At 39.6% G+C, this 14,724-nt stretch overlaps 1 protein-coding gene across 1 annotated transcript in view; it reads right to left on the bottom strand.

Moving 5' to 3' along the window:
* LOC109403813 (uncharacterized) overlaps nucleotides 1-14,724 on the bottom strand; it is a 171,699-nt gene that overhangs the window by 89,128 nt on the left and 67,847 nt on the right. The window contains exons 3-4 of the mRNA XM_062852821.1: nucleotides 11,353-12,067; nucleotides 3,457-4,203 (exon numbers count right to left, since the gene is read on the bottom strand). Of these exons, the coding sequence (XP_062708805.1) occupies nucleotides 3,457-4,203; nucleotides 11,353-12,067 (1,462 nt within the window). The remainder of the gene's footprint in view (nucleotides 1-3,456; nucleotides 4,204-11,352; nucleotides 12,068-14,724) is intronic.

Here is a 14,724-nt window from a genome sequence, read left to right as displayed (position 1 = left end):
ATTGCTCTTGGAATTTCTTCGTGTATTTTTTCGGAAACTTTCTCCGGTATTCCTTTTGGAACTCTTTCTGCGATTCCTCTCAGAAACTGCTTCCAAGATTTCTTCAGGAACTATTCTCTAGGATTCATCTATGAACTCTTTTCTGATCTTGTACCGACTTTCCGAACTTTCTAAGCAGAATACTAAAAGGTACGAAACTGATTACACTCGTTCGAAGACTCTTTTCTGGTTTCCTCATGAATTCTGTTTGGATTTCCTGTAGATCCTTCTAGAATTCATCTGAAAGTTCATTCTGGAATTCTTCCAGATGTTTCTAATGGAAATCTTTCAGGGGTAAACAAGAGAGTATTTTGAGAAATACCTCTCGCAGGATTTCCATGAGGAAATATTCCAGCAAGTTCCTTTTGGATTTTCCCAGAAGGTGTTAGAAAAATCTTGGATGAAATTCCTGGAGGTTGCCGAAACTCCATGAGAAATCTCAGAAGAAATTCTTTGAAGTCTCAGAAGGACCTCAGAGGGAACTTCAGAAGGAACCCCAAATGGAATCTCAGATTCCTGAGGAATCACAGAAGTAAATCCTAGAGCAATTATATAAAAACATGTGGACAAACCACGGTATGCATTTATGGAAGAACCTCAGGAAAAATTGTAGGGGTTATCTTGAAAGGAGTTATCCTAGAAGGATCTCGGAACAAATTTCTAGAGAAAAATCGGAGGGAATTACCAAAAAAATCAAGAACACCTGAAATAAACTCAGAAGGTATGCCGCAAGCAAACCAGAGAAGAATCTCTGGAAATTCTGTCTTGCAGCTACGATTACTAGGGTAAATGCCTTATTATTGAGAACATTTTGGAAGAAGACCATACTCGTCTAAAAATCATGTGAAGCCAATGAATGCATCTTTTCTCGTTAATCTGGGTCCTGGATCACTTAAGATACTTAACATGTTTTCAGAGAATTCCAGAGAAATGAAAAAAAAAGGTGAAGAATTAATTATTGAAGAAACCCATTATGAAAATCGCCGTAGAATTTCTGAAGAAGTTAATCAACAAATCTTGTTGAAAATGCTGGAGAAATGCCTAAAGAAATTAATGGAAGTATTCTTAGTAAAAATGCCGGATGAATTACCAATGGTATTAGCAGAGGAGCTCGTCAGTGTTTTTTAGTGAATCCTGATGAAAGTGTCCGAGGTATTCCTAATGGGATTTTGGAAGGAAATTAAAAATAAAAATAAAATAAAATAAAAAAAAGTCGGGGGAAATTGTTGGAAAGATTCCAAACAGAGTAGTTCTTTTCTTAAAATATTGTGCGTTGCACGAAATACACAATTATGGCGATTACTTTCCAAAGCCTTATGTGAAAAGGTAAAGGTAAAAATTCAATTGCGGTGCAAATAGCACGTGCAGTCGCAGCAGTCATCGCATCACTCGGCCATGTGGCGACCCTTTTTCAAGAATTATCAAAGAGCCCTGTGATTGTTTCCTTAGGCGACCGTCTCGCGCGTATTTTTGATTGCGGTTAAAAGTAGTCGCCAAAGTAGATTTTATTTTAATTCGTATAAATAATATTTTCCAATCGTGGACAATTTAGTGAGATTTTTTCACAGTTCCCTTTTTGTGTTTTCATATTCCGAGATTATTTACTTGTGTCTTAACTAAAATAAGACTTTACATAAATATCTTTGGCCTCTGCTAGAAAAAAAGGTTATTTAAAAAAGAGACTCTTCAGTAATTACGGGAGGCAATCTCGTACGGTAATTACAGAAAGGTCTAGAACAGTGGTCACCAAACTGCGGCCCGCGGGCCGCATGCGGCCCTCGACCAGGTTTTGTGCGGCCCGCAAACTGATTTTGAAATGTATTAGAAAGTGTCCTATTCAAATTTTCCATAATGAAATTCAGAAATTTCACCACATATTTTAAAACTTTCATGAGAATGAATATCAACTACACCTTGTCCTTTTTTTACGTCCACTGAGATACAAAAATTTTCATCGCCAAAAAAATAAGCAAACTGAAAACTTTTATATTTTTTGAATCTTCTCCTCAATCTATAGATGTTTACAGAAGTATGAAAATGTTTAGTCTGCTCACATACACGGTAGAATTTTTTGCAACTCAGTCAATGGTGGACGTAAAACGAGGTTGAAGTGTACTGAAATTTTACCAATATTGGCGTTTTTCAATGGAAGTAAGATTTTTGAAAATTTTGCAAACTGTAGAAGACTACTTTTTTGAATTTTGTTCCGAAAATATTCAAAACTGTTGTTAAGAACGGTGTGTTTCGCTTAAATCATGAGTTTATACTAAATTTCTTTTGAAAATTGCTCCTAAAATAACTATTTTAAATCGGCTACAAATGTGTCGAATCTTGAAAATTATTGAAAACTAGCTATCCCGGCAAACTTTGTCTTGCCAATCTTGTGGTTGTTTGACAGCTTTTGAGTTCATTTAAGCACCGCACTCTAGATTGGTTTTGTTGCAATCGTGTTGAATTTCTTGCCCGCTCATAAGAAAATCAGTAATTTTACATTTTTTATGTTTTTTAACTATTTTTCATAACTATTTCTACATATAAACACAGCCACCATGAATACGAATCGGTCCGTGCAAGAGCCATGCTGATTGGTTCATCCGTTCGTAAGTTTTGTTGCCTCAAAGGGACTTCGAACTCATTTATATATAGGTATATAGATAAACTCTTGAACGATTTGCGACCCGCGGTCTCTTTTCAAAATTCAGTTTTGGCCCGCAAAGACAGTTAGGCTGAGGATCACTGGTCTAGAAGCAATTCTTTATTGTTTTGATATATGATCAGGTACAAAATCTAATTATGATTGTTAAAAATAAGAAAATATTTTGAAATACCGGAAAAGACGTGGCCTTGGCCCATACACCCGATGTGGTAAGGATACGGGTATTCAGTATGACCGGCCATGCTTGAGAATGGAGTACCGTCGTGCCTATCACACGATATACACATGCACTTTCTCCATAGGCTGAGAAAGCTCTCAGTCAATAACTGTGAAAGTGCTCATGCTCATAGAACATTAATCTGAGAAGCAGCCTTTGTCCCAGTGTAACGTATCAAGAAGAAAAAAAAAGGAGCGACACGGCGTGACGATTTGCCATGACTACATGAGCTTTAGAGTTCTGAACACAAAAGTTGATTCAGGATAACATCGTCAATCCAGACATCTTGATTGCAACTTCATTAAGCTGGATTGCACGATCAACAGAATAACTGCAATAAATAATGCAGTTTACGAGTCGGTATATCTTCTTCGTCCCGAGAATCTTTTCTTCCGATTTTCTTCGGAGCAAGATTTCTTTTCTTCCATCACCAGCATTTCCAACAACCACGATGCCCCATCATCATCGACTAACTTCATCAAGTAATAATGTAGCTTCAGACACTTTAGCAATTCTGTCAGTACATTTTTTCGTTCCTACTTACCAGGCGACGTACCATCGGTCGAGTATCCGGTGGAGTAAGCACTCTCCGGCGAGGAAAGTGTATTGTGATGCCCGACCGGATGGGAGTGACCGTGGTGCGGGTGGTGACCATTGCTGCTACCGTTGCTTCCGCCATTACTGCTGTTGTGCTGATACTGCTGACTGGGCAGAGGTGCTGGGTGCTGATTTTTGCAGTGCTGCGATGTCGGGCCCAACAACGATGCCTGATGGTGGTGAACGATGACCGGCGGGCCTCCTCCACCAGATGACGCGCCGTTGTTGTTAACATGATTTAGTTTGCTATTGGTGGCAGCTGCATCGAAAGAGTTCCGGCCGCCGCTGCCAGTCAATTTGTGGAATTTGTTTGCAAAGCTCGATAATGTTGAACTGCCGACGCCGCCGCCGCCGCCGACAGTTTGGTTTGTATTTCCGCCGCCACTATTTGCTGGGCATATTTCGAATCCATTGTTGTTGTTGTTATTGTTATTGCCACCGACGATACGGTTTGTAATAAGGCGATTACTCTTGACACCAGCTGGGTTGTTATTGGCTGAGGGAGGAATTGGGGGTGGAGGCGACCGGGGACCGGCCGATTTCAGATGGCCTGGCTGCTGAGGTGGATGTTTGTTCACGCCGTACACCAGATTGTTGTTGATACTGTTGTGCTGCTCGTAATAGGCTCCATTGGTTCCGAATTGCTGAGGGACCTGATGTTTACCGCCAATCGTTTGCAGCTTTCCATATTTGCCTGAGGGAGAAATGAAAAGAATATACGAACCATATGAAATTGCGTTGATTTTGCTTGTTCATATGACATTTATTGCATACACATGAGAACAGCTGTATAATCGGTATTGTGCTAAAATCAACCAATTTCAGAACTATTACTTTTCTGTGGACATTAAGGTTACGTGTTTGAGGGAACATGGAAATCTTGGGAGAACTACAGATGATGGCTGTGGCTCAACGATGCACATAATAGTTGGTTCGACAAGGAGTGCCAACGAGTGACCGCCAGGAGTCGAATACTAGTTGTCGGTACCCACACGGGAAACTTGATGTACACAGCGCAACGAGTAAATTTTACGCACCGATCGATAAGACAAAAAAAAATTACGCAAATTTGTGTAATACTGAATCAGCACATGATTATGTCAGCTCAACAGAAAGAATGGAACATAGTGGCAAAAACATAAGAGAAACGATTTTACTGCAGAAACTCGTAAGAGAAAAGTGTGATTGCAGAAACACAGAAAAACATGGATCGAAACGCTATGCAGAGGTTTTATGCAATGATCAAAACTGCACCAGTATTCACCGTGTACAATGAATAAGAAGGAAATTTGCTGGCAGATGAAACATGGCAATGTTGTTTTGTTTGTCCACAATGGTGGATAGAGCATTCGAATATTGTTTGAATGGTGACGATGAAGGTTTACTCAGGGACAGGATCAACATAGTTGACAATGATCAAACAGTAAAACACTAACAATTAAGTCATCGCGTGCAATATGCCAAGGCCTTCCACTAATGTTAGCAGTGATTCTATAGAGATGTATGAGCTATCATTATTGATCTCTCTGTTAGAAATCTTAACAGGAAATACGACTATTATTGGGTGTATTTGCCGCATGATGAACCGTCCCCTACAGATGCGTTCAAATAAGTCATCGCATATCGCACGTGGTCGCATCGCATCTTTTACGAGTGGTCCAAATTTGTAAAAGATCAGGCAATTCTCCACGAAGTTATAAAGAAAAAAGTAAAATTATCCAATAGCCAACTTTGAGCTGTTATATCTCCGGATTCAATGAACCGATTTCAATGAAATTTTGATCATCAATGACTTATATAATGAACTCTGGAAAACATTTGATTTGAGTTGAAATTTTTAGCAAGAGAAAAAGTTGTAGCGATTTTATTTTACTTACGATTTTTCAGTAAATTGGTCTATTTCTAATCAATTTATTGGCGACTATGTGGTTATTTTCCTTCAAAAAACATTTATATATGTCTATTGACGGGAAATATAATGAACTATAATTTGCATCTTAAATTTTGAACGATATTGAAGTTTTGGATAATTTGGTGTTTTATTCGAAAAATAATCTAATCGTTATAATTTTCTTCCATGTTAAAATTTTTAAGTTAAGTAAAAGGGCTCATTATTTAAGTCATAAATGGTCAAAATTTCATTGCATTCGGTTCATTGAATCCGGAGATATAATAGCTCAAAGCTGGCTGTCGGATAATTTTACCATTTTCAAGAATCTTTATAACTTCGTGGAGAATTGCCCGATCTTTTCCAAATTTGGACCACTGATACACAACATACAAAAAATTTGAGAATATTTGATGCTCTTTTCGAAAAGTTACAGCTAGTTGAACATTTTTTGAAAAGTGAAAATTTTGCCTGTCCCGATCATTCTGTCTATCCCCTATAGGCCTGAGAGATCGTAGTGTTGTCTACATCTTTCTTAGATATCCAAGTAATCATCCTTCACCATCCCTCAGCAGTCGCAAGGACGTGGCCAGGACATTTATCGATCATTGGATGATTGTATCAGTCTTGTCCAAGAGTCAGAGATTAGTCCCAAATCTTTGTGCTTTGGTACGGACGGGAAGGAGGCAACTCTCATAAAGGCGGTCTAGGACTGTACCACCTATCAATTTGTGCGACTTGCTTGATGCTAATGCTAAATTTGAATATTTTAAACGAATAATAGATAAATTTCTGCAGGATCATTTGAGGAAAATGAAAAAAAAAACGGGGAATCGCTGGAGATATTCTACGGAAAGAATCATTGGATAAAAGTTTGAGATATTTCTGGAAAATTCCCAAGGCGATTTTCTGTGAGAATCCATTGAGAAGATCCTAAAGGAAGATCTTAAAAAGAAAAACCTGGAAGAATTTCCAGTCACCAGGGTGCGATGACGTCACGTTTTCGATTCCCGCATCTTGTACTAATGTTTAGGGAACCCAAATGTATTGTCAATGGGGGGAACCCAATTGATGTTGGCTTCAAACAATCCAATTGGGTGGGAATAGGGATGTCATATACGTGTTTTCAGCAGAGTAATTAGGATTCTTCTGAGAATCTTCTAGAGAGTCCATGAAGAAATGCCTAAAATCCCTAAAGAAATTCCAGACGAAATCCCCGGAGGAACTACTGGAGTAATTCGTAGGGAAACCCCGACAGGAGTTCCTGAAAAGATACTGGAAAAATACTTGTAGGAACCACTAGAGATACTCCCTGGAGGCATCCCTAAACGAATCCCTGAAGGCATTCCTGAAGAAATCCCTGGAGAAATTCCTGAAGGAATTCCTGGTGGAATGTCTGAAGGAATCCCTGATGGAATTCCTGTAGCATTCCCTGGCGGAATTCCTGAAGAAATGCCTGAAGGAAATCCTGAAGGAATCTCTGCAGGAATCACTGGGGGAATTCTTGAAAAAATCCCTGGAGGAATCCCTCTAAGAATTCCTGGAGAAATTGCTAGAGGAGTTTCTGAAGGAATCCTTGGAGAATTTGTTGCAGGAATCCTTGGAAGAATTCCTGAAGGAATCCCTGGAGGTATTCCAGAAGGAATCCCTGGAGGAATTTCAGAAGGAATTCCTGGAGGAACCCCAGAAGGAATCCCTGGAGTAATTCCAGAAGGAATCCCTGGAGGAATTCCAGAAGGAATCACTGGAGGAATTTCAGAAGAAATCCCTGGAGGAGTCTCTGGAGGAATTCCTGAAGGATTCCCTGGAGGTAGAGGTGTGCGCCGATTTGAAATCTGTCGGCGGCGGCGTTTTGCACTTTTTTAGCCGGTGGCGGCTGCGTGATCGGCGTGACGCCGAATGAATTTTCGGCGGTGGCGGCGTGAAACGGCGTGGTCATAATTTTCAAATTTTTGTTAATTCCAATAATCAATATCAGTGCTTTATTTTTTAGTAGCTTATCATTTTGAAGATGCAATGACATTTTTATAATTACGGTTTAGTTATTTTTTTTATTTTCGCATGTTTTTTGAAAGTTTGTTGAAATACTTGTTATGGTGTATCAGCTGCCCAAAGAATTATCCAGAATGACCTTCTAAAGGAATTCCCGGAACAAATTCTAGAGGAATTCCCGGTGGAATTTCAAGAGGAATTTCCGAATAAACTCTTTAGGGATTCCCAGAGGAACTCGTAGAACCATTCCTCTAGGTACACCTAGAGGAACTCCCGGATGAACTTCTAAACGAATTTCCAAAAGAGCATCTAAAAGAATTCCCTGTTGAACTCTTAGAGGAACGTTTGGTAAAACTCCTGGAAGAATTCCGGAAAAAAATCTTAGAAGAACTCTTAGAGAAATTGCCGGAGGAACTCTTAGAGGAATTTCCGGAGGAATTCTTGGGGGAATTACTTACTGCTTACTACTACTTTTACCGGTGGAAATCATAGAAGAATTCTTGGAGGAATTTCCAATCATTTCTTGTGCAACTCCCAGAAATATTTTTAGAGCAACTAGTAAAGTAATTGCCAGAGAAATTTTCGGAGGAACTCGTACAGAAATTACCAGAGGTATTCATAGATGAGTTCTCGGATGAACTCTTAATGGATTTCCCGGAAAAACTTCTTGAGGAATTCCCAGCTGGATTTCTAGAGCAACTCCCAGTGGAACTCCTAGAAGAATTCCCAAGAAATTCGTGAAGAAATTCCCGGATGAACTCAGGTACTTCTAGATAAATTCCTGGGAGAACTCCTAGAGAAATGTTCGGGAAAATTCTTAAAGGACTTCTCGAAGGAATCTCCTGGCATACCCAGTGCAAGTTCTAGAAAAAAAAACTTGTATAGCAACTCGTAGTGAAATTGCCTGGGGAACTACTTTCCCGGTGAAACTCGTAAAGGTGTTTCCGAAGATATTCAAACTCCCGGAAGAACTTTCAGAGGAATTCCCGGAAGAACTTTTAGAGAAAGTCACGGTGAAATTCTTGGTGTAATTCTCGAAAAAAAAAAAATGGTGAGGAATCCCCGAAGGAACTCGGAAGGGAAGGAATTCCCGGAAGTATTCCTAAAGGAAACCCTAGAGAAATTCCCACAGGAACTTTTAGAGGAATGTTCGGAGAAACTTCTGGGAGAATTTCCGGGCGAACTCTTAAAGAAACTCCTGGAAGAATTCCAGTTTACAGTACTTGTCGGAAGAGCTTCCAGCCCAGTAGAATTCCCGGAAGAACTCCTAGAGAAATTACAAGAGAAACTCCTTGAGGAATTATCAGAGGAAACTTCTGGTATTTCCAGTACAATTTCTATGAACTCTTAAAGGAATTCCCGTAGAAGTTTGTTAAGGAATTCCCGGCTAAACTCGTTGAAGAAATCGTGGAGGAATTCCCGGAGGTGCTCCTAGAGGAATTGTGTGTGTATTTGGTTTTTAAGAAGGACTTTAACCTAATTCGTCCGGATTGATCTCCTAAAGGAATTCCCAGGAAAAACTTCTAGACTTCTAGATGAATTCCTGGAGGATCTCCTAAAAGAATACCCGGAGTAATTCTTAGAGGAGTTTCTAGAGGAAGCACTACAAAAAGTCTCAGTGAAACTTCTGTAGTAATGCCCGAGAAACTCCTAGAGGATGTCTCGGAGGAAACTCTCGGATTTCCCGAATGACCTTATAGAGTTCCCGGAGGAACTCTTAGCGGAATGCTTGGCGAAACTGCTGGAAGAATCCTCAAAAGAGTTGCTGGAAAAATTTCATCTCTTCTGGAGATGAACACGACATCAACTTTTTTTTGAAAATCACCAGCATTTTCTTCAATCTTCAATCTTTTTTCAGCCATCAGTTATCTTTAGGAACTCCCGGTATATTTGTAAACTCGTTTTAATTCGAAGGACTTTTTCAGAAAAAGTGGACCAAAAAATTGACAACCGCTGAAAACGACCTTACAAATGCTATGTATGCAGATGACTCCATTGCTTGAAATATTGTAATGAAATGATTCAAGAAATAATTTAATTTATCAATGCGTTTTTGAGATCGGCGTAGAAAACTTGAGTTCGGCGTGGTAAGCGGCGGCGCGCCGAAAAATAATCAGCGGTGGTGGCGTGAACCGAAAATCGGCGGCGGCGCCGGCGTGGCGCGGCGGTGCACACCTCTACCTGGAGGAATTCCTGAAGGATTCCCTGGAAATCCCTGAAGGATTTCTGAAGGGTTCCCTGGAGGAGTTCATGAAGAAATCCCTGGAGGAATTCCCGAAGGAATCTCTGTAGGAACCCCCAAAAGAATCTCTGGAGAAGTTCCTGAAGGAATCTCTGGAGAAATTCTTGAAGGCTACTCTGGAGGAGTTCCTGAAGGAAACTCTGGAAGAATTCCTGAAGGAATCTCTGGAAAAATTCCTGAAGGAAACCCTGGAGGAATTCCCGAAGGAATAACTGGAAGTATTCCTGAAAGAGTCCCAGGAGGAATTACTGAAGGAATTCCTGGAGAAATTCCTGAAGGAATCTCTGTAAAGATTCCCGAAGGAAAGTTTGGAGTAATTCCCGAAGGAATGCCTGAAAGCACCCTTGGAGGAGTTCCTGAAGAAATCCCTGGAAGAATTTCCGTAGGAATCACTGGAGGAATTGCTCAAGGAATCTCTGGAGAAATTCCTGAGGGAATCTCTGGAGAAATTCCTGAAGGAATCTCTGGAGTAATTCCTGAAGGAAACCCTGGAGGAACTCCTGAAGGAATCCCTGAAAGAGCATCTCAAAGAATCCCAGGAGGAATTCTTGAAGGAATCTTAGGAGGAATTCCTGAAGGAATTTCTGGAGCAATTCTTGAAGTAAACTCTGTAGAAATTCCTGGAGGTATTCCTGGAGGAAACCCTGGGAGAACCCTTGAAGATATTTCTGAAATGCAGCCGGTTTTTATTGCCGGTTTTTATTTTATTTATTGCGCCAGTGCAACACACAGTGGGACGGATTCTGATATTAGATATTTTAAACTAGTTTTCCTAAAGTTAAAACACTCCTAGAAAACTGAACATAAATGACGGTTAACTGTTCAAACAAACATAACGAAAAAACAACTAGACTTTCGAATCCTTGAAAAAGGTCCAATAAGGATCGAAACGTCGGATCAAGAAAACATATAGTTGTTTTGATTCTCCCAGAAGACTGAAAAGCCAGCAACATAACTGAAGACAAATTTCTGTTCTCCCGACGCAAACGTTTTAATAAAAAAGTGAGTTTTAACAGATAATGTCTTTTCTGAGCAGAAATTTAAGAGCAATGACTCGCACGAATCGCATACCTCATATGAATTGCTCTTTTGAAATCCACTTATCTCACCAATATACACACGATAAAGAAAGATAAATACTGAGGGCAACCGGGACTGCTCTTTACGCGGGAAAAAATCCCAGTGCACTTTATGGTTTTCAGGATTTCTCCTAGCTGTGAGCGTGTGATTTATCTTTGTTTATCAGAGTTGTCGCTTCTCTTTCTCTTTCACCGTATTTTTCTTCAAATAGAAGTGCGAGAAATCGACTTTGCCAAGACGAAGTACATGATTGTGGGTAGAGACCGGGACAGGCCTAAGTAGTGATAGTTCTGAGGTAGTTCCTGATTTGGCTGAGTTCTCAAGCTCCTGGAAAATATTAACAGCGTACCCCAAATGCGTTGAACACTGTATCATACGATTACAAAAGAAGTAGGTAATTTACGACAAACTTTCTTAATGAATTGAAGAGGAAGCTGTAGATAATAAGTTTTTCAATTATATTAGGGGGATTCACTTAACAGCGTAAACTGATTAAACTGATTAAACGTCGCGATCGCCAAGGCAATCTTTGATTATTTCATTCGCAAAATCATGAAACATTTCAAATAAGCAGAAAATCATGGCTTACGCAGCAATTTAATCTGTTTAGTGAGTACCTCTATTGTTATTTGAGAACTTACCTTCACAAATAGCACGCTGCTGCCCCTCAAAGCCATTCCCGTTGATATACATATTATTATTGCTGCCAATAATACTGTTGTTGTTCACCAGGTTGTTGTTGGAGTTAATCGAAGAGGACGAACTAGAGCTGATTTTGATGTGCTGTCCCCGTTTCATCCTGTTCTGTTCGATGTGATGCAAATCCTCCAACAGCTCGTTACTGGAACTGGTCGCCGTGGAATAGTTTAACGAATTTACCATCACATTGCCATAGCTTCCGTTGCTCGTCATCACTCCGCCACCACCACCTCCACCGGGCGGTCCAGACTTTCGAAAGCTTTCCTCCTTCATCCCGTACATCGTGTCCGAGTAGTTGCTGTCGACGCTTTTGGAATAGTTTCCACTACTGCTGGCAGCGTAACCGGGTTCAAACGTGCTGAGCCCGTTCCTCAGAATACTTTTCGGCGAAGATATAGAGCACTGCTGCTGACCGGACTGAGATTGATGGTACGATACGTATCCGTTGACGTTGGAACTGCTACTGCAGCTGTACGGATTTAGCGTGTACTGATTTCCCGCACCGGGTGGTAACGTTCCATTGCCGTAAATAGCCACCGGAGGGGGGCTACGGATACAGTGCTGCTGCAGTTGATAGTGGTGATAATCATCGGATTTTGGTGACAGCGGTGGTACGTTGTCCTGACTGGGCGATTGCCAACCACGGCGGCTTGTAGTCTGTAAAGGGAAATGGAGCGAACAAAGGAAGTGGGAGTACTTTAATGACTTTTGCAATAAGCGAGAGTAAAATTTTCTTTCAACTAAGCAGTTTAAAAATAAGCTATATGTGTGCACCTGGAGCAGACTTGAAGAGAAAATTCCAGAAGTTTTCTTCTTTGCGCCCTCCATCCAGATTTTTCTCATTTTTAAAAGAAACAACCTCACCCCACACCATTTGCCATCTCCTCCGGAAGTAGAAGCGCAGTTTTCCGGCAAAACTTTTAACCGGATGAAAGAATAATATTTTTGCTTACGTGTTCGCGCTTTGCTCACTTTCGGATAACTTGCGACCGACAGCGGGACCTCCCGAAGCAAAACCAGCTAGCTATTGGTAGTTTGGTAGAAAAGTTTAGCTCTGCATGCAATATTGTCGGTAGGTAAGGTCCCGGTTTGCGTCGTCGTCGGGGTGCATACTATATACTTGGTGAAACTTTCGACATCAATGGATTATTGCAAGCCGGGAACAGCACCGTTCACTCTGCAGAGCTCTGGTGGTACACTTTAAGGTGGGTTTAAACTTTAAAGTTTTACATTCTCGAAGAAAGGGTGCTATTCTTGCTTCTCTCGTGGGTTAACTCATGAAGCAGTTGAAATATATCTTCTTTAGTCGCTACAGGTGAAAAGTGACTCGAAGGGCGTCAAGCGTAGTTGATCTCTTCTGATGGTGCCCTGTGGTGTCAAGTAAATTTAAACAGCACAATGGAAACTTGTTCAGTATCGTGTTTTCACAGTTACTGCTGCCGTTGCTCTTGCAACAGGACATGAGCATCTGAAACGAATAAAACCTGCTATTGTTGCACTATTAAGAAGAAAGGCGTAAGTAAATGCTGCGTTCCGGAAATTCACAATGTACACAGACCTTGCATGTGTTTTTGGGGACATATTCTCTATTCTCTAACTAATCAATCTAATTCCTGAAGTTACTATAGTAGTTACTGAAGTATACTATAGTATCAATAAAACTGTATCTATCTAAGCTGCATGGAAAACTGGAAGAAAATTTTCCTCATATAAAAATACAGGGAACATCAATTTCGGCTATTTCTGAAAACCATCTTAATACAATTTCCAGGTAATCTCCAGAAAATGTTACAGGAATTCCTTCAGACGAAAGTTCTTCAGAGATTCTTTCAAAAATTCATCTAAATATGCCTTCTGAAATTTCAACAGGGATTGCTTTTGAAAATCTTTCAGAGATTCCTTCAGAATTTCTCCCAAAAAGACTTTCGAAATTACAACAAGATTTTTTGTTTTGAAAATTTCTGAAAGGTTTCTTTTTATAATTCCATCACGGATGCTCCAAATAATCTTTTAAGTATTCATCTGAAAATTTTCGTCAATAATTGATTTGGAAATTCCTCCTGGGACAATTTTCAAAGTTTTTTTTGTTTAAGAAATCTTGCATGAATTGGTTCAGGAGTTTTTTCGCGCATTTCTTAAGAAATTGAACTAGGGAGTCTTGCAGCAATTTTTGGAAGGACTCCTTTAGAAACTGTCCATGGGCTTATTTTCAAAATATCTCCTGGCATTTAATTCTAAAAAAATCTTCCAGAGATTTTCCAAAAAAAAAAAAAACATTTCCTTTGGAATATTTTCTCTGAAGCCTTTAGAGTATCATGCTAGAAAACTTTTCCAAAGATTCTTTAAAAAAAAACAACGTTGTTTTATCAGGGATACCTTCAGGGATTCGTACAAGAAATTTCTTCAATTGGTCTTCCAGGGTTTGCTTTAGGAATATTTCCAGGTATTACATTGGAAATTTTCGCAGGAATGTCTCGAGGAATTTCATGTATTTTATCATACATTAATCGTTTTTATTCCATAGATATCTCAAGACTTTTCTCAATGGAATCTATCAGGAATTCATTCAGTAGTTTGTTTAGATATATTTCCTAGATTTTTTTTTCAAAAACTCTTTAGAAACATTTTAAACGATTTTTCTACCAATCTTTGCAGAGATATGTACTGGTGTTTCTTCACAAATTCCTCCAGAAATTTCTTCAAACATTCCTAAACGGGAACATCCGTTAGTTTCTTCAGAAATTTTATTGAGGGGCTTATCTAGGAATTCTTCTAAATAAAATCAAGGGATTATTCCTAGGAGTTCCACCAGGAGTTTTATTTTCAGATATTTTTCCTGGAAATTTTCAAAAAAAAAATCTTCTTATGACTACATTAGGGATTTCCATAGGATTTCATCAAGTATTCCTTCATGGATTATTCGAAAAACTTCTGCAAGGATTTCCACTGGAATTCGAGAAGAGATTTCATCAGAAATTACCCAAGGATTATCTCTGAAACTTCTCTATGGATTTTTTTTAAATATCTGCCGAGATTTCTCCAGTATCTTCTTTAATTCTTCAGCAGTTTTGACAGGAATTTCTACGGAAATTCTCCCAAGAGTACCTCAATAAATTGCGTCAGAAATTCCCTCAAATTTTCTCCTCAAGAAAATCTTCCAGGGAAAAATTTCTCCCAACGATTTCTAAAGAAATATATTTAGGAGTTTCTTTAGAGAAGTCTTCAAGAAATGCTTGATATATTTTTCTAGGTTGCCGAGGCCCGTGGCGCAATTGGCACACGTTTGCTTCATAAGCAAATGATGGTCGTGGGTT

Source organism: Aedes albopictus, chromosome 2, assembly GCF_035046485.1.
Source record: "Aedes albopictus strain Foshan chromosome 2, AalbF5, whole genome shotgun sequence".
Lineage (NCBI taxonomy): Eukaryota > Metazoa > Arthropoda > Insecta > Diptera > Culicidae > Aedes > Aedes albopictus.
The sequence above is the reverse complement of the archived record's forward strand: the minus strand, read 5'-3'. Positions and strand labels throughout refer to the sequence as shown.